Source organism: Heterocephalus glaber, unplaced genomic scaffold (genome assembly GCF_053883595.1).
Source record: "Heterocephalus glaber isolate CG9 unplaced genomic scaffold, H.glaber_assembly_v1.0 deba00001572, whole genome shotgun sequence".
Classification (NCBI taxonomy): Eukaryota; Metazoa; Chordata; class Mammalia; order Rodentia; family Bathyergidae; genus Heterocephalus; species Heterocephalus glaber.
Window position 1 is genome coordinate 22422090 of NW_028258357.1, and position 25525 is coordinate 22447614.

General features: G+C 48.9%; 1 protein-coding gene across 4 annotated transcripts in view; it reads left to right on the forward strand.

Moving 5' to 3' along the window:
* The first annotated feature begins 2515 nt into the window (after window positions 1-2515).
* Window positions 2516-25525, forward strand: part of Polr3b (RNA polymerase III subunit B) — a 98255-nt gene continuing 75245 nt past the window's right edge. The window contains exons 1-9 of one of the 4 annotated variants that reach the window (XM_021258380.2): window positions 2516-2732; window positions 7788-7820; window positions 8731-8787; window positions 8877-8941; window positions 11897-11972; window positions 14450-14550; window positions 17234-17325; window positions 17538-17655; window positions 19093-19201. In XM_021258380.2, the coding sequence (XP_021114039.1) occupies window positions 2661-2732; window positions 7788-7820; window positions 8731-8787; window positions 8877-8941; window positions 11897-11972; window positions 14450-14550; window positions 17234-17325; window positions 17538-17655; window positions 19093-19201 (723 nt within the window). In that variant the 5' untranslated portion in view covers window positions 2516-2660. Of the gene's footprint in view, window positions 2733-7787; window positions 7821-8730; window positions 8788-8876; window positions 9056-11896; window positions 11973-14449; window positions 14551-17233; window positions 17326-17537; window positions 17656-19092; window positions 19202-25525 lie in introns of all 4 variants that reach the window. The other 3 variants (XM_021258379.2, XM_004844810.3, XM_013072295.3) reach the window with 3 other exon arrangements.

Here is a 25525-nt window from a genome sequence, read left to right on the forward strand (position 1 = left end):
CGGCCCTGAGCAGGTCAGTCTGGGTCCACTCCAGCTCTGCCTGCAGACCCTCAGCACTGCACGCCCCAGCCCGCCCCTGCCTGGGCTTCATTACTTGGTAGAGAATTCGCTCACAGGGGCTGTTCAGTGCCCGGCGAGGAGTGAGTGATGCTCAGTGACAGAAGCGCCCTAGCCCCCTGGGCCCCGCCTGGCTGCCTCTGCCCCTCCCGCTCTGGCCCACCTCACTGACACCAGCTAGCGCTTTCTCACCTGGTCACCGTGTTTTCATGTTTTCCCTTTGAGATCATTCTCTGTTTAAACCACCTGGAAAAGGAGGTGAGAAATCACAAGACTGTGCCTGGGTTTTTGGTTTCAAAAATCCCGCCTCACAGGGCTGGGGATGTAGCTCAGCGGCGCCACACCTGCCCGGCAAGCCAAGGTCCTGAGTTCAATTCCCAGTATTGGAAAAAGAAAAAAACTATCCAGCCTCGTAGAATATCAGAAAGAAGCTGTGAACCTGACCTGGGTTCAGGTCCAGGCAGGAAACACTGTCCTGGCTGAGGTCTGAAGGCCAACCGCATCCAGGGTCAGCCCACTGCTACCTCGGAGGACCAGCGCCTCCTACCACCCTGGTGGAGATAAAAGGGAAAAATCTATAATCAGGATTTAGGAAGAATATATCAGACATTTTTTTTTTTTTTTTGGTTCCGGGGATCGAACTCGGGTCCTTGCGCTTGCGCAGCAGGCGGCGAAACCACTGAGCTAAATCCCTGGCCTGAATATATCAAATAATATTTTAGCTCAGTGGTTCCACCACCTGCCTCACAAGCGCAAAGCCCAAGTTTGATCTGAAGTACCAAAAAAAAAAATATTAAATTTATTATCACACATTGCATTTTTCAAATGATTCAATGCAAGTTTACTCAGGAACAAACAACTGGTTAGAACCTGCAAATGCAAGCCAGGAAGCTGAGGCAGGAGGATCGCTGAGAATTCGAGGCCAGCCTGGGCTACATAGTGAGACCCTATCCCCAAAACAACAACAAACAAACAAGAACCTTCGAGTGCAGTCAAGATAGCTCCTGTGCTGAGCTCAGCATCCTGAAGCACTGAATGGGGCTTTTTTTTTTTGAGATGGGATCTTGCTAAGTCACTAAATGGCCCGGGCTGAGTTTGAAATAGCAATCCTCCTGCCTCAGCCTCCCAAAGTGCTGGGATTACATGCTTGTACCACCCAGCCGTCAATTTGTGTTGTTTAAAGCTCTTTTCCCACGCTTGTGGTTTTTGTTTTGTTTTGGTACCAAGTTTTGAATCCAGGGCCTCACAGTGAATTTGGTACACAGAACCCTTTGAATCCAGGGCTCACCCTTTTTTGTTTTTTTAGCTCTTTGAGACAGGGTCTCACTATGTAATTCAGGCTGGCCTTGAATTTACTATGTAGCCTGCCTCAACCTCTTGAGGGACTACAGGTGTGAATCACCACGCCGTTTTTCATGGTGATTTTTAACATTCAGAAAATTTTTAACTTTTCATGGAATCATAATACCATGCTTAGAATCCTATTATCATATCCTTTATGAGTTCTGTGTTGCCACACTTGAAGTCCTTCAATGTTATGAATATTTTCACCTCTGTCCTTTTAAGATTTTGTTAATGTTGAAGGGTTTAATCCATGTAGGATTTCTTTCCCCTGGGTACTGGGATTGAACCTAGGGCCTGCAGCATGCTAGGCAAGGACTCTACCACTGTGCTACATCTCAGGCCTTTCTGGACTTTTGTTTTGAGACAGCATCTCACCAGAGCTCTCAGGCTAGGCTGGAATTTGCGATCCTCCTGCCTCAGCCCGAGTGACAGGGACTCCTGGCCTGTGCTCCCCCAGTCAGCGATACAGAAATTCTTTGTTATATTTTTCTCCCAAATGGCTAATTAGTTGTTCCGGCATCATTTATCGGATTTCTTTAGGATTTAAATGTCCCTCTTCATACTGAACTTCTCCATGTGCTAGTGATTTACTCCTAGCATTCAGGTCAGTCCGTTGGGTACTGTCCTGTTATTAGGCCTTCATTCCTCCCCACACTGCATAGTTATTCTGACGGCGTGTATGACTCCATCACCAGATATCCTTTGTCGTTGCTGAGACAGGGTCTCTCTGTGTATTCCAGTCTGGCCTCGAACTCACGGCCATCCTCCTGCCTCAGCCACCCAATGCTGGGGTTAACGGCATGCACCACCACCTCTTATTTAAACACCCCCATCCCTAGGCTTTTGGGAAGTCTTGCTCCAGGCATCGAATATAGTTTTGGGCGCGGTTCCCTGCCTTGGGGGTAGGGAACGGAAGATCTTGGCGCACATTTTTGTTCAAGTTACTTCTAAAATTCCCACCACTGCGCTTGGCTGGTCCCGGATTGGAGAACTGGCAGGAAGCCCGGGTCTGGGATCGCCCGGGTCTGGGATCACCCGGGCGCTCGACACTAGAGGGCGCATGTGCCCAGCCCAGCTACTTCCGGTCCACTGCGGGTGAGCCGGGGAGCGGGCGGAACCTTTCCAACGCGCCTCGGATCCACACGCGCGGCGGGGACAGTTTACGCCGCCGCACACGCTTTCCGGGCGCGCGGCTGTTCGGTCAGGACAGCAAAGGAAGGTGTGGGGCTTATGCCTGCCCCTTCCTTGGTCTTTGCGGCATGGACGTTCTAGCAGAAGAGTTTGGGACCCTGACCCCGGAGCAGCTGGTTGCGCCGATCTCCACGGTAGAGGTGAGCGCCGGGAGCGGAAGGAAGGGGCCGGGAGACATCTGAGGAGGCGTTGACCGGAGTGTCGATCGTGAGGAGGGGCGGGCCGCCCTTTCTGCGCATGCTCGGAGCTTCTGCGCGTGCTCGGAGCCGCTCGCGTACGAGTCTTCGGGTCCGGCCTCCGCTTGCACTTGGAGGGATCCCACAGGAGCTGTCAGCAGATGCTAGCCCAGGGGAGCCCTTTCTGCCCAAGTGTGCCCGGCGGAGACCGGTCCCGGGGTCGCACTAGAGGTCCAGAGAGCTTACGTCACTTTCTGAAGTCCTGCAGGCGCTGTGGGGGTAAAACCAGGCGGTCGCAGTCCCAGGCTAGCAGGCACTCCTCACCTACCTGGGGTTCACGTTTGTACTGCAGGCACACTGGACGCAGTCTCAGTATTTACCCCCAGATTTCACTGCTTTCTGGCGGAGATGCCCCATAGCTTCATCGCACAGAAGTTAGGGATAACTAGCCTACTGTGAGCTGCCCAGCGACATGCAGCTGTTGACATCTTTTCTGGAAAGACACAAATCCTCTTTGAGCCTGGAAATCAGCATTGGCATGGAATGGGGATATGTGAAAAGGGGGCTGGAGAAGCTCAGGGGAGAGGTTTTGGGTGGAAGGGACAGGGTATTAAAACCCCAGGGCGAGACCATGAGATGCTCCAGAGGCGCTGAGAACATTCGGTAGTCCCAGAGCACAGTGAAGGAAAGAGAGGAGGAAATGAAAGATGAGGGATATGTAGGGTCCCGGTTGTGAGCTGTTTTGTTAGGCATCTGAAGGGGTTTGGGCCTTTCCCCTTGCGCATGGAGATGCCTTTGAAGCGTAAGAGACTTGATTAGTGGCTCTGGATTATAAGAACCTTGCTTATAAGTGTTTGCAGCCTCAAGAAGTTAATCTGAGGGCCTGTGGTGCACTACTGATCATCAGGCAATGCCAGGTTTTAACTTCAAAGGTTAACACCAAGGGCTAGTGCTATTGAGCACCTACTGTGTGCTGGGCTCTGTGTAGCCATAACATGCATTTTATGATTTAATCTTCTAAAATCAGTACCCTGTTCACTTTCTTTCGGCCCAAGGGTCAGAGTGATCAGCCCAGTGCTAGAAGGCTGGTGAGTGACTGATCTAGAATTTGGATTCTGTCAGTCTGCACAAGAGTCTTCGTACTTAACCGCTATCTAGACTGCCACAAAATAACCAAAGGAATAAGTCTAGAAAGTGTACATTTCTTGTCTGAACTTGCATAGCCTTGAAGAAAGTAGAACCATGGTTGTGATTCAGGAGCAACAGTTCCTTTTCCTGGTCCTCTGCCTCCATATTAAGGGTCCTGCCTTCCAAGCGCGCTTAGATCTGAAAGTTCCTTCCCACGACAGTCTAGATGCCCTGCCTCTCTTCACAGTCTGCCGAGCCTCCTGGCTCTCTCGCGTCCCACTCCAGCCCGTCCTCTGCTCTGTACCCGAAGCCATCGGCTTAAACGCAGAGATGCTTGCCCTCTGCTCGTAGGGTAACCAAAGTCCGCATCTTGTTACTAAGACATTTCCTTGGTCTGGCCACTGCTTACTACCGCCCCCCCGCCCCGAGATTTTTCTACTGTGTGCACACAGTTTCTTCCAGGGCTTTTTTTTCTTTTTCTTTTTTATTTGGTACTGAGGATCGAACTCAAGACCTTATGCTTGCCAGGCAGGTGCTATGCAGCTGAGCTACATCCCAGGTGCGACCTTTTTTTCTTATTCCTCTTTGTAGAACAAATTCTATATATCTGTGATACGACTTCCTCAGGCAGCCCTTTCCTGACTCCCGGGAGACTTAGATCTCCTTCCTACCTACTGCCATAGTATCCTCTCTTTTTTCTTCATTGTTTTTATGGTACTGGGGATTGGCCCCAGGATCTTGTACAAGCCAGGCAAATGCTCTACCACTGAGTTACATCCCCAACCCTGTTTGAAATTTTGGGGCAGAGTCTAAGTTGCCCTTATAGGTCTTGTAATCCTCCTGCCTCAGCCTCCTGAGTAGCTGGGATTGCAAGCATGCATTACTATGCTGTCCTGTCCTTTAACGCCGGTAGTTACTTGCTCTACTTCTGCTATCCTATTCTCTGCTATGCCTTCAGTTCTTTTTTGTTTTTTGAGACATGGTCTTGCTGTGTAGTCCAGGCTGCCCTTGAACTCACAGCATCCTCCTGCCTCAGCATCCCAAGTGCTGGTGTTACAGGCATGCGCTACTACACCGGCTTGTCTTCAGTTCTTAGCTGAGTGTTTGCTTTGCATTTTTATTTTTATTTTTGTGCAGTAAGCACTCTAGTTTCAGTGTTGTTTGACCAGTACTGTACTGGAGAAATTTCTTAGCAATCCTGAGTTTTCTCTTGAGTGAAAAAAGCCATTTTACACTGAAAGTTAAAATTACCTTTCCAACTTCAGTGTTTTCTCTGTAACTTTTCCTAGAAAAGAGCTCAGTTTTACTTGAACGCATCATACCCAGAGTATTTTTTCTTGTGGCATAGCACGGCAGGAGAAATGTCAATTGACATTATTTTGGTGTATGAGTTACAGGGTTCCTTTTCTTTTTTTCTCTTTGACGGCACTGGCGATTGAACCCAGGACCTTCACAGTGAGCCACACTCCAGCCCATTTTAGTTGTTTATTTTGAGACCGGGTCTCACTAAGTTGCCAGTGGCCCAGGCTGGGCTCCAACTGTCAGTCCTCTTGCCTCAGCCTCACAGAGTGCTGGGTTATCAGCATGGGCCCCACGCCCGCTACCCATGGGGTTGTGCAGGTCTTGTTCTCTGCCTCTAGGAGCGAAGGGAACTTAGGGTCGTGAGGGGTGGGGGAGTCCCCGGGGCGAGCAGGCACGGAGATGTCCCATGGGGTCCACACAGCAGCACCCGGGGCGTGGCGGGGCGGAGTCCGAGGATGCCTGTGCCTGCCTTGGGCTGCGGAGAAGTTGCTGGCCAGCAGGGGGGGTGAGCACTGGGAGACTGGGGGGGGGGGGTCGCCGCAGTGCCCAGGGAGTCCAGAGGGCCTTGGAGAAGGATGACGGAGGTGGGTCCCTGCTGCTGGAGAGGAGTCAGACCCTCTGAGGGGCGCACCAGACACCGAAGACATGCTGCGCGTCCTCTCTCACACGGGGAAGCTCAGAGAGCGCATCTGCGTGCGGCACAGTGATCGCGAGAAGCCCATGGGTGGAGGGACAGAGGTGGCTCGGACAGGAGCACCTGACAAGGGGCAGCAGATGTGGGGGAGAATGTCACATGGCAGAGTGTCCCTGGCATGCCCAGGCCCGGGTTCAACCCCCGTACCTCGATGGAACAAAACCGACCCTCGCTTAGCGGAAGAGAACCTGCCAAGCATGCCCAAGGCCCTGGGTTCCATCTCTGCTACTATTGCCACACAGCGGGGAGACTAGTTCTTAAGGACTTGTGGGTTTCATGAAGGATCAAAAGTGAGGCTTCCCAAGTCTCAAACGAACCAACCCAGGAAGTGCGTTGCATCCACCCAAATACTCATCACCTGCTGGGTGCCGTAGGACGCTTCTGTCACCGCAAAGTTCTGGCATGACCCTTTTCAGTCACTGCATTTTTACTTCTGTCATTGTAGATTGGTTTGCCTGACTCCTTCCTGAGGATGCTTTCTCCTCCCCGGCCACTCCTCAGTCTCCCTCCTCATTGCTAAATGTCAGGTGGTCTTGGTTGGTCTCATTCCGTGAAACTTGTCTCCGTCAGTACTGCTTAGGTGACCACGTCTCTCAAATGGCTTTCGTCACCATCCATTTGCTAACCCCTCCCTAGTTTCTAGTCCAGGCCACACTTACGTTCCAGACTGTGTGTCCCTGGAACTGCTGCCTCAGTGTCTCATGGCAGTCTCAGGCTAAACCCGCCCCAAACCGGACTGCTGAAGGCCCCTCTGAGCCTCCCAGGGCCCCATCTCCTCGCGTCTCCCAGGCCAGGAGCCGTGGGGCTAGGCTCCACCTTCTCTCAGAGGCCCTAACTGTGGACTTCATGTCCGAGCCAGCCAGTGACCAGGTGCGTGCTCTCCCTGCACCTGACCCTGCGTCTCCTCAGCCCACAGCCCCGTGGTCCAGTTCAGAGGACCCCATCTCCTGGCGCTGTGCGCAGAGCCCTCGAGTGTTCACAGGTCGTTCAGGAGAAGCCAGGTCCCGCGTGATCTTACACCCTCGCTTGTGTCTGACTTCAGACTCGGCTTGAACATCTGTCAGAGTTCCCATTGGCAGATCACATGCCGTTTGGGAAAAGAGGCTGCCGGCTGTCACCATAGGCACTGGTCTCGAACGGCCTCCAAACTCTAGGAGTGTAGCAGGTGGGAGCTCTGCATTGTGCACCTCCTTCTGCAGCCGCGGGGCGAGGGGCTCCTCGGGCGCAGGTCCAGAGGTTCCCCTTCAGGTCCTGGTACCCATCCCCCACCGGGCCTACTGTTCCCTCAAACTGGCAACCCCCATGGTGCCCCCAAGAGCCCCAGGCTCTCCTAGCAGGGCTTTTGGAAGGTGATTGGATCATTTTCACTGACCTGCTGTTGAGTGGTAGGGCCAGGTTGGAAGAGGCTGTCCCTAGAGTATGACCTAGCTGGATTTCGTTCCTCCCTCGCTACTTCCTGACTGCCATGAGTGAGCAGCTCTCTGGCTGCAGACCCTCCCACCATGCTGCTTCTGCCTGGGGCCCACAGGGCATGCGTGGACTGTAACATGAGCCTCCTTTATGTCATGGGTGCAGAGTATTTTTGTCTCAGTCACAAGGAAAGTGACTAAGAAACCCACTTGGGGAGTGTCATGAGAATTTAAAGGAAGTGTGAAAAGAGCCTGGACTCTTGAGTCATCAGGAAGACTGATATATTTTTGTATATACATATATTTATCCGCATGCACACCTGTATATGATTTCCATAAAAGTGGTTAGTTTCAAATTGTTCTTTTTTTACTTCGCTTTGTTTTGTTCATTGTGTCACAGTCGTTTTGGATGCATTAATATAACTTCTCATACGGGTATCACAGTTACTGGCACAGAATTCTCATCTTCTTATTATTGATTCACAGGAAAAATGGAGGCTGCTCCCAGCATTTTTAAAGGTGAGTGAGTGCTTGACATTTAATAATTATTTTTCATATGATTGAAGTCACCAGATAGCTTTTTTTAAGATTGAATTTTTATCACCAGCGAACTTAACTTCATAGAATTGTGCCAGGTTTTGGCAGCACAAGGAACTATAAATCACTGCTCATAGAGGCTGGTGGGGAATGATGGTCATTTAGAGAGAAAGCCGTGGGCGTCGTAGCTCAGCGCGTGGGCCCCTAGTTCACAGTGCTGTTGGATGACCGTGCTGCTCCATGCTGGAGAAGGCTGTCCAGGTGAGGGGCAGTGCTGAGCTGCGCCACCAGCCCAGCATGATTCATAAGAGCCAGAAAGCGGAAACCCTGCAGGTGAACCTCAACTGATGGGTGAATTTAAAATGTGGTATAGGCATCTAGTGGATTCCCTGTCACTAGCAGAAGTACCTCCCTTCTGGTCTGGTCTGCTGGTGCCTAGTGCGGGGGTCGAGTACGAAAAAGAAAAGGGGCTTTGGGGGTTGAAGAGGTGGTGCTTAATTGCTGTGTTTTATTTATGTATTTTAATTTTTTGAGACAGGGTCTGGCTCTGCAGCCCAGGCTGGCCTTGAACTTGTGATCCTCCTGCCTCAGCCTCTTGAGTGCTAGGATTACAGGCCTGGGCCGTCACACCAAGCTGCTGTGTATTTGTGATTGGGTTGATTGGCGTACGGGAGGGTGCATAGGATGTTCAGATCCTAGTATGAGAGTTCCAAAGGTCAGAGTGCTTCCCAGGGGAGAAACAGGGCCTGAGGAGGGTGGTGGCAGGCAGTGAGGGCACCAGTGAAGGTCACTGCTAGGGGGGTTTGTGGATCTCCTTTTTACTTTGGTCACCTTTGACGAGTGTAAGTTGCAGTGTGTCATTTGTTGATAACTGCCTCCGTTCTCCGTGTAGGTGAAAGGCCTTGTGAAGCAGCACATAGACTCGTTTAACTATTTCATCAACGTGGAGGTAAGCATCAGTCAGCGCTTAGGCACGGGCAGAGCTGAATCTGCCTCGAGCCGGCTGGCCGCGATGCTAACGTTTCACTTTCTGAGCAGATAAAGAAGATCATGAAAGCCAACGAGAAGGTCACCAGCGACGCTGACCCGATGTGGTACCTGAAGTAAGGAGCTGCCGCTTGCTCTTCACCTACTCTTCTCATGACCAGCATTTCCCACAGTGAATGTGCTTGCCCTCAAAATTCTTACAAATCTTTCTCTTTTATCTGTGTAGTAAGGTAATGATAAAGCGCTCAAATTTAATTTTTAATTGGCAAACTATAGCAAGCAGAGTTATGATTGAGAAGTTACTGAAACCATTAGGTTTTAACTATTTTAAGCAAACTGTTATTTTGAGATAATTTCAGACAGAAAACTTGCAAAACAGTAGAGAGTTCCCATGCATTCTCCACCCGGCCTCACTGGTGCATCCTCTGACCAGAGTGTGGTTATCTAGCTGGAGTAGTGTGGATCCTGCCCCCGGCTGATCCCTGGACCTCGTCTGGCGTTGCCCGCCCGTCCTCTTTGAGTGGAGGCTTGGCCTGGCCCGGGACTCTGGCTTCCCTGGCACCTTCTTGGGTTCTTGGTCTCTTCAGTCTGGGCCTGGGCCTAGGCCTCAGCCGGACGTGGTGTTTCCCGGCCTTGGTGCTCTCGCACACTGCTCAGTGTTTGCAGACGCCCCTTTAACTTTGATGTGTGTATGTGCTCCTGCTTAGATTGGGTCATGTGTTTGTGGCAAGACCGTGCAGAGGCAGTGTTAGGTATCCTCACGGATTCATATCGGATGTCTGCTCTTTTTATTGCTGGTGGTTTTGTCTTCGCTTGGTTGAGGTGCTATCTTCCAAGTTTCTCCATGGAGAATTCACTGTTTTTCCTTCTTTAATCAATGAATATCCTATGGGAGATTCTTTGAGATATGCAAATGTCTTATTCTTTGCCAGACTTTCACCACTGACTTTAGCACACCTTGCGGGTTCTCACCACTAGCCGTCACTGGCATAATGCTAAGTCCACTCCCTCACTCCTGCTCAGGAGCAGCTTTGCCTCCCCGCATTCACCTTCTGTATGCTCGCTGGTAGCAGTCTGGATGCATGGGTGTTTATTCTGTCCTGTGCTTATGACCCAGTGCTAGCCTCTCCCTGTCCAGGACTCCCTCGGCTCTGCCACGGAGAGGCCCGCAGGTGGCACTGCTGTCCTTTCCACAGCCCTGCTCTTAAAGCTCTTCAAGTGGCCCTTCACCCTCCGGGGCGATGGGTTGTCATCCGGCATGCACCCTGCCCCAGGCTGGCAGCCCTAGTTCCTTTTTTTTGGAAAATAGTGTTTATTAACCAATCTGTGATCTCTAGGGTCTCAGAGTTAGGAAGTGCGTGTGTGTATACTGACACGTGTGCACACACACCTGTATTTCTGTGTCCTGTCCATTTGTGCAGGTCTGCAAAATCATGCAGGCTGGCGCCTCTGAGTCCCGCCCAGCACTGCAGAGGCCCTCTTAGCTTCTCTGTCCTGTGGAACTTCTGTCCCCGAGTGAGAAACCTGGATCTCATTATCTACAATTAACTCTTTAATTTTTTCAGTCCTAGACTGTGGGTTCACAACTCTGTGAGAACGGAGCTCACTGATTAGACTACAGATTAGACTACAGTATTGAAAAGTAAGACCGTGTCTCACCAAACGCTCCGAGGAGCTGACTACAGCGAAGATCACCCGGGAGGGAACACACCAGACAAGTTGTAAAACAGACCTTTATTAGTCTGGCCAGACGGCACTCTCCAAGCGCCAGGCTTAGAGAGGCAAGAGGCTCAGAGCCTGAGGTCCTTTTATAGGAGATGCTAGGGGGAAGTTGGCAAGCAGAAATTCAGAAGAGAAATGCAGAAGGAACGTTTACAGATTGTTCTTAAGATAACATATTCAGATATGGAGTTGGGCAAGCATGACGGAACACTACACACACAACAGACCTTCCTGGCACAACAACAAGCACATCCTTGGAACTCGATGTCTACCTGGTGATCCGTAACAGAAGCAGACAAGTTGGGGCCCTATTACAAAATGAAGTAACTGTTGTTCAGTCTCACAGACATGTGACCTTCTTCCCCCATACTGACAGAGTGCTGAAGGCCTCCATGCTCAGCTACATCCTTAGCTTTCTCTTGTTTTTTTTTTTGGTACCAGGGATTGAACTTGGGTCCTTGCCCTTTCGAGGCAGGCGGTGGAACCATGGAGCTAAATTCTCAGCCTACCTCAGCTCTTTTTTATTCTTTATTTTGAGACAGGCAGGGCCTCCCTAAGTCACTAAGTTGCCGAGGCAGGTCTTCAACTTGCGATCCTCTTGCCTCAGCCTCTCAGAGTGCTGGGATTGCAGGTGTGGGCCACTGTGTCCACTTCCACCCTTTTTGTCTTTAGCCTTGCAGTACCCAATCAAAATTCTGTTTTCCGATGTAACTTGGATTACCAGTTTTTTCTTTCCCACCCTTTCTTTGCAGTTTTGTTTTTCCTTTTAATGCAGTAAGATTTGTACTCCATTTTGGGTTCCCTACATCCTGGTTGATTTTAATTGTACATGTGTTTTGCTTATGTGAAACTGTCACTATAACAGTCAGACTGTACAAAAAAGTGCCTTCAGAAAAGACTGCTTCTGTCCCTGCTCTCTCCAGCCTGTCCCCAGGCATTCATTCCCGTGGGTCCCCAGGGTCAGTAGTTTCTCCTTTGTGCTCCTGTGGTTCTTCTGCACCAGAGCGCGTTCATTTTCCCTCTTAGGTCCTTTGCTTTCTTCCTTGAACAACAGCAAACCATTTTGCACTTTGCATTTTTCATTAGGTATCATTTTTGTGAAGCTGTCTTTCTAGTGTTTTTCTAGAGATTTACAATATTTTCAAAAAGACACCTTAATGATAATATTTCCCCCAGTTGTAAAATTATACTGTCAACTGAAAGTGTCCAACTGTAATTTTTAATTCATCATCCTTAGCAAGGTAAGCATTTGTCAGCGTAATCCTAATATTTGAGAGAGAAATAGCTTGTTGTTCCTCTGTTCTTTGAAGAAGTATGACTGGTAATGAATGGCATGATTTGCTTTTCAGATACCTGAATATCTATGTTGGGCTTCCCGACGTTGAAGAAAGCTTCAATGTAACTAGACCAGTGTCCCCTCATGAGGTAATTATGGAGCATTGTTTAATTGGGCTTGTTTGCTTTGACTCAGAGTCTGCCCTTAATACATACTCTTTAAAACAGCTAATTAAAAAGAACTCTTCTGAGACAAACACGTCAAAAATTGGCAAGCACTTGTGTAACAAATTGCGATTCCAAATCCAGCATTGGAAATGGACATGCTGATGCTCACCTGGTGAAGTCTGTGCAGACAGTGCACACTGTGAGGAAATCCATGGTCTGAGACGCCGGAGGCCACGTGTTTTGCATCAGTGTCTTAGGCAGTGTACGCCATCAGGATACTTCTGCTCTGTTTATGCCCTCTTTCCGTGCTGACAGCTGCACTTGTTTGTGTCCCGTTTCCCGACCCCTGCCCCCTGGCCTCACCCTGTGCTGCAGGTCACCCGCCCAGTGTGCTCTCTGGGGTCAGACAGGTGCAGGCTGTGCGGGCCGGACCAAGGATGAGGAGGAGGGGTGGGGTGCAGCCCAGCGGGAGGTGCGGAGAGGGAGGTGGAAACACAGGGTTTGAACAGAGCTGCGGACCGAGGGCCAGAGCAGGGCAGGCCTTCTGATTGGCATCTAGCAGATTCTGGTTTTCTCTTCAGATTCCTTACTTAGTGTTCATAATGGGAATCGATTCAGGAAAGAACAAGCATTGTGTGAGTTCTTCTGGTGTGTGAAGTTCAAGTAAAACTGAAATAGCAACTAGGAGATGTACAGGGATCTTCCCCAAAGCGAGGTAAGGGGCCCAGCAGTGTGGTTATTGTCTGAGTAAGAGAGGTGGTGTGATCAAGCAAGCAGTCCACACAGATGGCTTCACTCATACCAGTGCATGTTTACAGCACTAGTAAGGTCTGAGACACCAGCATGTATTGTGTATTTTGTGTCTTAACATTGAACAAGAGTGAGACATGATGTCCTTCCCCAGGGAGTTCATTCTCTTGTGAGGAGATTAAAATAACAGCTCCTGGAACAGGCCTGCGGGTTACAAACTTGAATGCTGAGAGGGAGCAGGTCTGAGGTGGATGTGTGGAAGGCACTGAAGGGCGGGGGGAGGTAGGGAGAGAGGTGGAGATACCTGGGCTCTGAGCGGGGGCTGTCGCAGAGCTTGTGCCCCAATTTGGCCCTCCCTCCTCACCTTCTGTCTCACTAGATCTCTCCAGTTTTTCAAGGACCAGGCAATCAATTGGCAGTCTCCAAATTCCCCTCTGAACTTTATGACCGAGTCCAGGGAGAGGAGAAGACGAAGCGTTTGAAGTGGTCCAAGGAGCCGAGGCTCTGTCAGTCAGTGTAATTACTCTGTCTGACTTCCGGGAGAACATCTGGGTATCACTGGTTGGGTGGGGCAGTGTTCTTGGGGGAATCCTGACTGTGGGCAGCAGGGGGCGACTGCCAGCACAGAGGACTGCAGCGCAGAGGCCGGGCCAGGGGTGGAGGGCAACTTAGGCTGTAGAGTGGGTCCTGTTTCATTCTTTTCTTCAGTCACATCTGAGGAATTTCATCTCCACTGGAAGGGGTGAGTCTGTGAAACCTTCTGAAGGGAGGCAACACTTATGTAGTACTGTACTGCAGGCACTGTTCCGAAAATGTATTTTCATACTCTGGGAATTGAAGTGATCACTCTCATCCCCACTTTATGTGTGAGGAGACTGAGAGGGAGGAAGATTTGAAACGCAAGTGACAGAGCCGGGATCTGAACTTAGCCAGCAGGTCCACCCCTCGCCATGCCTGAGAGAGGAGGCCTGAACTAGCTAATGTAACATACCTAAGCCACTTTTAGTGGTCAGTGTTAGACAGAGTAATGTTTTAAAATCTCAAGGACTGTCGCAAAGGAGGAGGAAAGATTGAGCACTGGGAATTACAGGGTTGGTGTTGACCCTATGCCACCCGCTAAGCATTAATGTGCTGAAGGAGTCACTGGAAGCTTGGGTGGGGTTCCCGTGCCCAGTCAGGGCCCTGGCAAGCACCTCATTAGCGCGTCGTCACCCTGTCAGACTGAAGCATGCACCGCGTTCCTTACCTCCCACGAATGGCTCAGAGACGGTTAGAATCGGGATGAATGATTTGTGCTGTAGCATGTTACTTGGTGAGGAGCTTTGTAGGAGTTCAGTGAGTGTGGAGCAGAAGCCAGTGTGGCTGAGGCTTGTGCTCAAGTGTGCACCTCAGTTACTGTTTGGTACTCTAACTGCTGAGCAGCCTCGCCAGCCACATGGGTTGCTTCCCCAGAGTCACCTTCCAAGGGGCAGTCTGAGTGCTGAAAGGCCTGGGAGCTGATGGTTCTGGGTTTATTGTTCCGGTCCTGGGTTGGTGGGGCCAGGGTCCTGTGGCAGTGGCCAGAGTCTGGATCAGTACCGGAAGTCCTCCCAGCACCCTGAGGCTGCGCAGGAATAGCTGGGGAGGACGGCCTGCAGGGAACAGCTGCGCGCCCTCCTCTGGCATCAGCTCCTCGACAGGGCCTTCCTGTGACTGTGATTCCATTCCAGTGCCGCCTGAGGGACATGACGTACTCCGCCCCCATCACGGTGGACATCGAGTACACCCGAGGCAGCCAGAGGATCATCCGCAATGCCCTGCCCATCGGCAGGTGAGACTGGGGGCCGCGCTGCGGAGCCCGGCCCTGTGCCATGCCCTGAGTGAGTTGCTGGAGTCCCTTTGCCCCATTTCCTCATCTGAGGTGGTGGGCAGCCAACCGTTTCCTGGATTATTTGCACATCACAGGAGTCAGCCCATGTAAGACACTTTGGCGCTGTCCACAGAGTTGTGGTTGTTGTTAATTGTGGAACTGTGTCTATAAACTTGAGGAAGTTGGGCCTGGTGGATCATGCCTCCCAGCACTCAGGAGCCTGAGGCAGGAGGATTGCTGCAAGTTTGAGTTCAGCTTGTGCTACATAGTGAGTTCAAGGCTAACCGGAAGTATGTAATGAGACTCTTGTCTCAAAACATCAAAAAGAAGTTGAAGAAAACTTGCCTTTGCTCCTCCAACCCCAAACGGTAGGGGAGATGTGATGGAATGGTCTGGGGCTGGTCTTGGTGGATCTCAGAATACTTTGAGTTTGCCTGGAAGTTTAACTGTCTCCCATGTAGCAGTATTTAAGGGAAAAGTTACTGATTTTCCCAGAACAAGTTTGGAAATAGCAGCATTATTTGTGGAATCTGCTTTTCCTGATTGGGGCAATATATTGAATCTCCTGCACAGCTAGACACCACTCACAGTGTTGTAAGTTTCATAACAGTACTGGAATTCACTCCTAGTCCACATAACTCCCTGTCAGGTGTTCTTCCTGCCTCAGAAGTGCTAGGAGCTGCACAAACATCCCGTTGTTCAGTCAGTGTGTACTGCCTGCCTGGTCAGACTGGCTGCTCAGGAGAACAGGGAATGGAATCAGCCCCGCGGGCAGTGTGCATTCGGGCAGGCATACGCGGGCCCAGTGCATTCGAGTCCTTAACTCATCGCTTTCCTCCACTTCCCTTCTGACTTACATGCTTTTGTTGTGCCAACTTTTGGTTCTTGTTTTTTGAACCCAAGAAATTGCTACTGTCTTACAACGATAATATTTATTCACACTTATGTACATTGTTTTCTATTTTCTTTGCTCACCATACCCTTTTTTTTGATGTCAGACTTTTATTCAGTGTTTATTTTCCATCTTTAAAGGTGAATTGAGATTCTGTCTTACTCCAGACAGAATGGCTGTAATCAGGAATCAAATAATAGCAAATGCTGGCGAGTCTGTGGGGAAAAAGGAACTTTTCCACATCGTTGATGGGAACGTAAACTAGTACAGTATGAACACTCCTCAGAAAATTAAAGCTAGAAATTCCATTTGACCCAGCTATTCCTCTTTCAGGTATCTTCCCAAAAGAGTTAAAGACATCATACTACAGTGACCTGTGCACATCCATGTTTATAGCTGCATGATTCATAACTGAATTTTGGAGGTAGCCCATATGTCCATCAGCATGAATGGATAAGGAGAATATGGTATCTAAGTGCAATGGAGCACTGCTGTGCCCTAAAGAAAGATAAACTTGAGGCATTTATAGGAAAGTGGGGTCACTTTGAGACCATAATAAGCGGAAGAAATCAGATGTACAGGATTAAATATCACATGGTTTCTACGATATGGGAAACCCAAACTATAAATAAGAGCACAATAAAAGATCCGCAGTAAGAAGCAGGGAAATAGATATTTTGCAAAAGGGAAGGGCCTGGAGATGGAGGGAGGGAAGGGGTGTGAAAAGAATTGGGATGTGTGTGTCCACGCACCAATTCCCCACGAGGAATGCAGTCACTTCACTGTCAGGCAAACACGGCCTAATAAATACAAACTGAGAAATGAAACCAAAAGGATGAAACTCCTTCAGAAATCCCATCAGTGAGGGTCTGTCGGTGGTAACTTCTGGTTTTTTCTGAAAATATCTTCATGTTGACCTTATTCTGAGTGATGACCTAAAAAATGCCCAAGCTGAGGCGGAGTGTGTATTCCACCTTTACTTACTACCTGCCAGTGTCTGCTCACTTTTTCCTTCTTGGTAACCTGCCCTTTCTTCAGTCTGGGTTTTGATCTCCAGCTTTCAGCATCTTGCATCTTGACTGTAATGTGTGGGCGTAGGTTTCTTCTCATTCTTTTTGCGTGGGTGTCTCCATGAGGCTCCAAGGCTTCCAGCCGTGCATCCCTGAGTCGGGAAGCCTGACGAGGGCCCCTTTAGGCCTTCTTGCTCCACGCTCCCACACCCTCCTACCCCTCTGCGTCTTCATCTTAGTCTTTCTGAAATCCTTCTCCATCATTTCTTCTGAGATCTTTCCAGTTTACAATTCTGAATCCCACTGTGTCAAACCTATTATCATTCAGTCTCTTCCAAGATTTTGAAATTAAGGTTGAAACTGAAACAGTGCTCAGCTCTTTTTAGTTTTTTTTCCATTTTGCCTTGTTTGGATCCTGCCCTGTTCTTGCACTCGGATGCACTGTGCTGTTTCCAAGTAACGCGTGAGTCCCATTCGCTCCTGTGAGACAGGAGTTGCTGTCATTTCCGGCATCCAATAAAGCCATGCGCGCAGTCAGGGAGGCCAAGTCCTTCAGGTTGCGGTGTCTGTGCTGGAGGCACTGCGTGCCGGGAAGCCCTGCCTCCCCTGCTCTTCTTCCTGCCCTTGCTCGCTGTCTCTAGCCTGGCGCCGACATGCAGACCCACAGGTGTGTGTGCTGCACATTGGGAGCGCTACGCGACTTTGCCCAGTGACGATCTACATTGTGTTTTCTTTTAAACAGAATGCCCATAATGCTCCGAAGCTCAAACTGCGTTCTTACAGGGAAGACGCCAGCAGAATTTGCCAAACTGAACGAATGTCCTTTAGACCCAGGTTTGTGTGATGTCTTGGTTTTGTAGCCCTTCCTTTACTTTTCTCTAACCCTTTGCTTTTGTTCTGCTGTTACTATTATTTTGTTTTCCTCAAGACAGCGGCTGCCTGTTTGAGTTCTGTGGTCCTGAGGTCCCCTGTCCTGAGGACCCACTGACCCTCGGGCACACTGGCCAAGACCAGGTGATGAAGGTTTTCTCATTTCCTTTATGCAGGTGGCTACTTCATTGTCAAAGGAGTTGAGAAAGTCATTCTTATCCAGGAGCAGCTGTCTAAGAACAGGATTATTGTGGAAGCAGACAGAAAAGGGGCTGTCGGAGCTTCAGTGACCAGGTATGGGAAGCAGCGCACTGTCCTTCGGGAGGGATGTAGCGCCTCCTTCCCCACACAGGCAGCCCGTGCTCCCCTCGGGAGCAGGCGCGTGCAGGTCTGTAAGCACCGAGCGCTGACTCTGAGCGTTCCGTGATGACAGTGTGACACACCACTGGCAAGTCAGTGAGTTGCTGAAGTTGGGATTTCCATGTATTCATAGCACTAAAGAAACTTTAAAAAAAGAAAAAATACAGAAGCATTCTTCTGTTTTTCATGTTCCTTTTCAGTCTTTGACCATGTCCGTAGGTTTTCTTGTGTGGACATGAGCGGAGACTGTTTTACACTTAGCACTTAAGAATCGCAGCACGGACTGAACAGGTGTGACCCGGAACGCGGAGGACAGTGGGTTGTGGGAATCAGATGTCTGTGCACAGACGAGACGTAAGTGCGTGCTGCTCCTCTTCTGACAACCCGTGATGAACAGCCTGGCTGTTGGAGTCCTGCACGTCCTTTGAGCGGGCAGCTAGCAGTGACGGCCGTTTACTGAGCACTTACTGGGAGCCAGGGAGTGTTGCATTGTGTACTTTATTTAATGGTTCCCTCCACCCCTCTAAGTGGTGTTCTGTCCATTTTACAGCGGGGCTCAGGGCTGCTGACGGTCAGGAGGCAGCCAGCATTTAAACTCAGGCATGCTTCCTAGCCAGCTGTGGCTCTGGGGCCAGACAGCCTGGAGCGCAGCCCAAAGCTCTTCGTGCTGGCTGGGCCACCACGGCAGGCAGCTACTTGGCTTCTAGCCTGCTTTCCTTGTCTGTGACTTGGAGACAGCGCTTCTCAGTTAGTGCTGTTACACAGTTGCTGTGCGTTACCCTTGTGGTACGTGGAGCCTCTGAAATGCCTTCAGATCCATCTGGTGTTTTCTAATGAACAGAGATCCCAATAGGAGGACAGTGCATAGTTTCTTTTGGCTTTCCTACGCTCCAAGACTGTGGGTATGTTTTATTACAGTGTTCATTCAAAGGCCCACAATTTCCTCATCGTTTTCTCAGTAGGGCTTAGGCCCAGTTTGAGGTTTTTCTCTCACAGTAGCCCACAAAGTTGGCCACAGATGTGTGGCCTGCATGGGGTGGCAGTGAGGGGCTGGCACTCATTCACCCACCCAGCTTCCACTGTAACCGCAGAGCCGAGGAAACATTCACAGCAATGGTGGCGGGCCTGTGGTATGAGTGCCACGGCAGGGTGTTCGTGCCATTGAGAGCTCTGTAAGGCTCACGGTCACTGGCTGCCAGTGTTTTCCTGTGTCCTCGGTGGTGGTGGCCGGCGGAAGGAGGTCTCATGTGTCTGAGAAGCCCTACTGAAAGCCTCCTGATCACTGCTGGTCACCGAGCCTCATCGGTGGCGAGCATTGCCACTCTGTCCCCAAGTAAGGACACATCTTAACCAGTGTGGGCTTCCCCGCAGCTCCACCCACGAGAAAAAGAGCAGAACCAACATGGCCGTGAAACAAGGCCGATTCTACCTGCGGCACAACACCCTGTCCGAGGACATTCCCATCGTCATCATCTTCAAGGTGAGGCTGCAGCGCTGCTCTGAAAATCACAGAGCTCCCTGCTGTATTTGCACACATAGTTAGAAATGTAAATGATAAAGAACTCCAGGAACGGAAGGGTTTATAGCATAGATTACTTGTCAATCCTATGATGTATTTTATGCTGAAGATAATGAGACTGAGGCTCGTACATGTATATATCTATTTCTATCTAATATAGATATAGATATATCTATTTAATATAGGTATATCTATCTATCTATATATATATTTTTTTTTGTGTGTGTGTGTGTGTGTGTGTGGTACCAGGGATCGAACTCAGGATCTTGAACTTGCAGGTGCCAGAACCACTGAGCTAAATCCCTGGCCCCTATATTTTTAAAATAATAATCTGTGATTTAAAAGTAGAAATCTAAAGGAGCCAATAGGTCTCTGTGCTGAGTAAGCTTCGCTCACCCTGTACCTGAGCATGGAGCTGTGCCTCGGACCCTGCTCTCAGGAGAGCCTTGGGTCTCTTCGAGCCAGTGTTGCATGTATGAGCAGTGACTGTCTGGGTCTTCTTTGAAAGATACGGTGCATCTTGTTTTGTGCCCAGCTCCTTTCCTTCTTTGTAATGAACATTAAGTTCGCGTGGACCTACTGTACTCTTTCGGACAGGCCGGTCGTTGATGGTGTCCCGTAATTTACTTCACAGTGCTCCTCCAGTGGACATTCGCAGCCCTCGCTGTTGGTTTTGTCACACAGGGTATTTGCAGGCTAAGCCTGCAGCAGTGGGATTTTGTAGGTCAAAGGGAGTAGACTGTGTTTGTTTCTTTTGACAGACTTCTAGCTTCTGCCACGTTTCTACATCAAGGCAAATCTTCAGTCCACAGCTGATGTTTTTTGTTGGCTTAGAACCTGGGAGACTTCCTGTGGAAATAACTTGTCAGTGTGTTGGTCTTCTCAGCGGCCAGTTCACCTGCGCTGAGGCACCAGCACACTGTTAAATGGAGTATTTAGTCGTGAAGCAGGACAAAAAGGTCATTGGCATCATGTGCTACAGCTCATTCTCAGTGTTCCTGGATTCGGATTCGTGCTGGAGTAGAATTGTGCCCCCAGATCAGTCCTCGTGGCGCTTCTGTGGTTATTCACAGATGGTGCATGGCAGGGCAGCGGACACAGAAACGGCCGTGCTTGCACGTTCATTCCCCTGCTGGGGTGAGCATGGAGCCGCTCCGCCTTCTCCTTCCACTCCTGTGTCAGTTTGTTTCGTGTTTTTGCAGTCTGCTCTGAAAGACGACTCACAGGTGAGTGCGGAAGGCTTGTCTAGTTTCCCTCACTCGGGAAGGCTGTGGCCTCCCCAGGAGAAACTAACTGCAGGTTCGCCCTTATTTGGGCGAAGGTGACAGGGCTTTTGACTGCGAGTTCAGTGGGAATTTGTCAGCCGTGCATCCCATGAGGTGTTTTTCAGCAGAGGCACACTTAAACAGTGGCGCTGTGCTGATGGAAGTGCAGTGCCTTCAGCTCGCCAGGTCCCCGCCCTGGGTCTGTGCCAGTGCAGTGGCTCCGTGTTTGCCAGTTCTGCGTAACCGAGCCACATTGCCGGTGGGCCACCACAGATAATGACAATTGAATCCTCAGGGCTGTAAGGTGAAGCTTGGTGACCAGTTTAATTGAGAGAACTCATTATTTGAGGAGATGCCAGGCAATTCAAACAATTTCCAGCTAGATAATATTCATTTGCCACCATTCAGTTTTACTCTAGAACTAACTTTGTATTCAGCAGTCCTTAGGACAGTGGAAATATCTTTGGAGTCACAGTGAACAAACCAGGAAGAGATCCTCGATAGGGAATTTCATTAAGCTGGCAAAAGGAGAAACATTTTGGTGTAATCGCCGGAGGAGTGCGCAGGGGCCAAGGGTGTACTGTGAAAGCTGTCACCAGTGGTGGTGACAGGATCGGGGAGGAAGCTGAGTCATGTTGGGCATCGAAGGACATGTCCCAGTCAGGATTCAGCTGCTGAAGAGGCCGCACTCTGCGCTGACTGCAGCTGAGGGCTGGCTGTGGGGCAGAAGTCTTCTGCTTAGGGCAACTTGATATGCATCTGAGTTCTAGCAATGAGATGGGGCCGTGGTGATAGTCACCACTGGCCTGCTCTAGCCAGGGTCCAGAGAGACTTCTTAAATACACATACTGTTTTCCTGTTCTTTGAGGTTTGTATTTTCTTTTCTTTTTTTTGAGACAGCATCTCAGTGTGTAGTTCAGGCTGGCCTCAAACTCACTCTGTAGCCCGGGCTGGCCCTGAAGTCAGGGCGATTCTCCTGCCTTAGCCTCCCGAGTGCTGGGATTACAGGTGTGCGCCACCACGCCCGGCTGAGGTTTGTATTTCTTAAGCACAGAAGGAATGCTGGCTTTTTTGGTAGGGATTCCACAGGACTCCTTGTCTTGTGTATATGCTAAAGAATAAAGAGCAGGTTGTGGAACACAGTAGCATTACATCTCCAGCAGAGGGCAGTGTATTCCTACACATTACAAAGGATGGGCAGGCAAGTTTTAAACACTTGAAGATGGATAGTGCTGCTTTCTTTAGACCAGAAATTTTAAATTAATTATAATGCATATGATGTTTTATCATCATGTAGAAAATGTATAACAAGTTGCATGTGTGCATAAAAATTAGAAAAATGTTAAGTGCCCACCTTTTTGCTAGGTGACAAAAGTTTAATAAGGCAGTTTCTTCCATCAAATTTGTTTAATATTAGTCTTGTACCTATATACATGCATATACATGACTCACGTTATAGAATGGGCTGCAAATTAACAATTTTCTTTTTTGAATATAAAATAGTCCTTATATTATAAATTTTAGAAAATTACTGGAAAGGATAGCTACATTTTTATATATTTTCCAGATCGTTTTTCCTGTGGTTTATTTTGTTTGTTTGGTTTTTTGAGACGACCTGGCCTTGAACTCACTAGCCCAGGCTGGCCTCAGACTCGCAGTGATCCTTCTGCCTTAGCCTCCCGAGCGCTGGGATCACATGCGTGTACCACCACACCTGGCCTCTTGTGATTTTTGTAATATGCACAATTGTATTTTATATTTAAAGGTAGACTTGTGACTGGCTTTCCAGTCTCTAAGTAGGGGTGTGCATCATCGCTTTAGTGCGTATCATGTAGAAACTTCATCCGTGTGGTATCCTTTACTTCACCAGCTCCTGTGGCAGAACCATAGTTACCATGGTTTCCCTCCAAGGCTTCTGCTCGCCTGTCCCTGGACGCACACGCACATGCACATGGCTGACATTTCTTGAGACTTTCGTCCTGCAAACAGAAGTGAATCTTTTTAAAACACTTGGTGTACATATTGCCAAATATTTTTTCTAGAAGGTATCTGTTCCAGTCCTACCAGTAGTGTGTATACATTTAAATAAATATTTGTTAAAAAATTTAGTTCAGGCAAGTGGACTAAATATTTTGGTCCTACACAATGACCTTCTTGGTCTCCCACTGGAGGGATGTTTGAGAAACGGGTGAAAACTTGTTTCTCTCCCACCCTGCAGACCTCGCAGCTGGGAGGCGCACAGAGCACTGGGGTCTTAGGAGGAGCGGAGGCTGCCACGTCCCAGCCTCCGGGATCAGCTGTGCGACCCTGTGCAGCCTTCCCAGTCCGAGTCCTGGACAACCGTGCCAAGAATACCCGCAGGAGACTTGTGGAGCACGAATGAGATCCTGTGGTTTTGAGAGTAGCTCCCCAGAGAGAGGGTGCTTTCCTTTTCCTTAGTTTTCCTTGTCCATTTACTGTCAGGTAGGGAAGATAAACTGGGCAGGCAGGAGAGGTGCATGGGTTCTCTTTCTGTGTTGTGTGGCCCTGAGGCAGACCTTGACAGTCATTAGGACTTGATGGCTGTTGATTGTAACCAACAATTGGCTAAAAGTGACAGAAGCTGCAGGGTTTCCAGATGACACGCTGAGTCTGAATATGAAGGCTGAAGCTTCCTAAGACCCAGATCAGCCTTATTTATGAACTGGAATCACCACAAAGGTTCTTCTGCCCATGAATCTTCCCCACTTGCCATTTTGCATTCCAGGCCTTCTGCAGGGACACTGATGGCAGTTTTCATGGGAAAGGAGGGTCCAGTTTCAGGGGAGGAGTGTGGTCTCTTGGAGACCAACTTGCATGGACATTTATAATCTTTCAGGAGAAACCAGCAGACCCACAGAGGGCCATCACAGTTCTCTCGTTATCTGCTGGGGCTGCTCTTGGGAATAGTAATAGGTGGACTTATTTCCTGTTGAGAAGAGTTGGCGACGTCTGAACATTAGATACCGCAGGCCCTAACCACCTCTGCCACTTCCACTCCACACGTTCCAGCACCTCACCGTCAGGTGCCTGCCACACTCCTCTCTCATTAGCATTCTTTCTTCTGTCTTGAAAAGTCACTCTGTCTCAGATCCAAGGAGAAGACTGTGCCACTTTGTAAAGGGCACCTCCCCTTGATTTTGTTCAGCGTTACTGCTGATTGCCAAGCTGCGAGGGGCCTTGTGCCAAAACACATTATCTCTGCTATTTGTTCATAAGGTTATTATGTAGCGTTTACTTTTGACTTATTAGTAGAAATGATTTCACATATCTGGAGTACAAAGAGTTCCATATAAAGCTAGTTTTCAGATATCTAAATTAGGTCTGCAAAGCGAAATGGTTGAGCATTTTGTTGGTTTCCATAGCAATCTATCATTTATTTGTAGCTGTGACTACTGCAGGCCAGAGAGTCATAAAATCAGTTCGGCCTTTGGAGCTGGAGCGCTTTTGATGAGGCTTGGCTGAGTCATCACCTTGTGTTTCAGTGGCTCACTGTGGGAAGAGCCTGGCTGTTGTGCAGCAGAGCCGTGGTGCCAATCACACCCTGCACGCGTGGTGTCACCGTGCGCTCGGCATGTCGGTCACATGGCTTAGACACGTCGGGGGCCTACGCAGTCTGTTTAGATCCATGTTAGGCCATTGGGGACTTTTATGCAGTTATGAAATTACTGCTTGGGTTCAACATCAGGACACCCTTCAAGTGCCAATCCGTATGTCAAGTGAGGGGGGTTTCTGCTATCTTTGAACACTGAAGTGAGCAATCAAGTTTGTAGTCTTTTTCACTTGGAGATTATGGAGATACAAATAACTAAAATAATGCAGGTGGCCTTTAGGTTGCATAATACAGATGTTAGCTAATCTGGAAAGGTCTGCCGTTTTCCTCCGAATTGTCTCTGTCTTGGACCCTTGCTGATGTCGTCCTGCGTGCATGGGTCAGCATCTGACCCACACAGAGCTCTGCTTGGGTTTGGCTTTTCCTTAGAAGTGAAGCGCATTGGTTACACGTTTTATTATCAAAGATTTAGAGAAACATGATTGGATTCCACTGCAAATTAGTTACCTTAGTATTGCTTTTCTTACAGTTTGATCCTGCTGAAGCCCATGTAATGAGCAGGAAACATTAACTGTAACAAGCTTTCACAGGGAGAAATTCTGTGCTCGTATTTGTAACTGGTTACTTGCAGACTGAGGAGAAAGTGGAGCTGGCTGTACTTGTTTGCCAGCACCATTCAGAGTAGATGTGTCTCAGTGTGCTTGAGTGAAGAATGACCTGGTTTTTGTTCACTTGTTTAAAAAAGTAGAACTGATTTTTTTTTTATAATTGCTAACCTTTTAAAACTATTTATTTTTTAAAAAATTTTATTTTATTGGTACATTTTAGGTATACAGTATAATGACATTCATCATTGGAAATGTGTACTTTTGCATCATCTCTCTTGGTTATTTATTTTTTTTTGAGACAGGGTCTTGCTGTCTAGTCCAGGTTGGTCTTGAACTCATGGCGATCCTCCTGCCTCAGCCTCCCAAGTGCTGGGATTACAGACATGCACCATCACACCTGGCTTTACAACCGCTATCCTTTAATGTATGAAATTCTTAGCATTTTAATACATTTGGTAATTTTCAAATAGTAGAGTTTATTTCTAGTATCCTTTTAAATAAAATCCTTCACATCAAGTTAGAGATAAAAAGACTGCAAAAATTAAAGTAACAAAAAGAGGATATGTATCCTGAAGATTTCTTTGTAAAAAATTATTGTGGAACAAATAAAATTACACATTAAACTTTTTTTAAAAGTTCAAATAGTAAATTTAATTCCAGAAATTGTTGTATTCGTCAGGTATGCTGTGTAATAAATAAGTTACCGCAGTTTCTGTCCATCGGGCCCTTGAGGGCTGCTGGGCCGGCGCTTGTCTCAGGGCCCAGCTCCGACAGGGGGCCAGCCTGGCCGAGCTGGCTTCCCTGACCCCTCCATGCCAGGCCTTCCCTCCACTGCCTGATT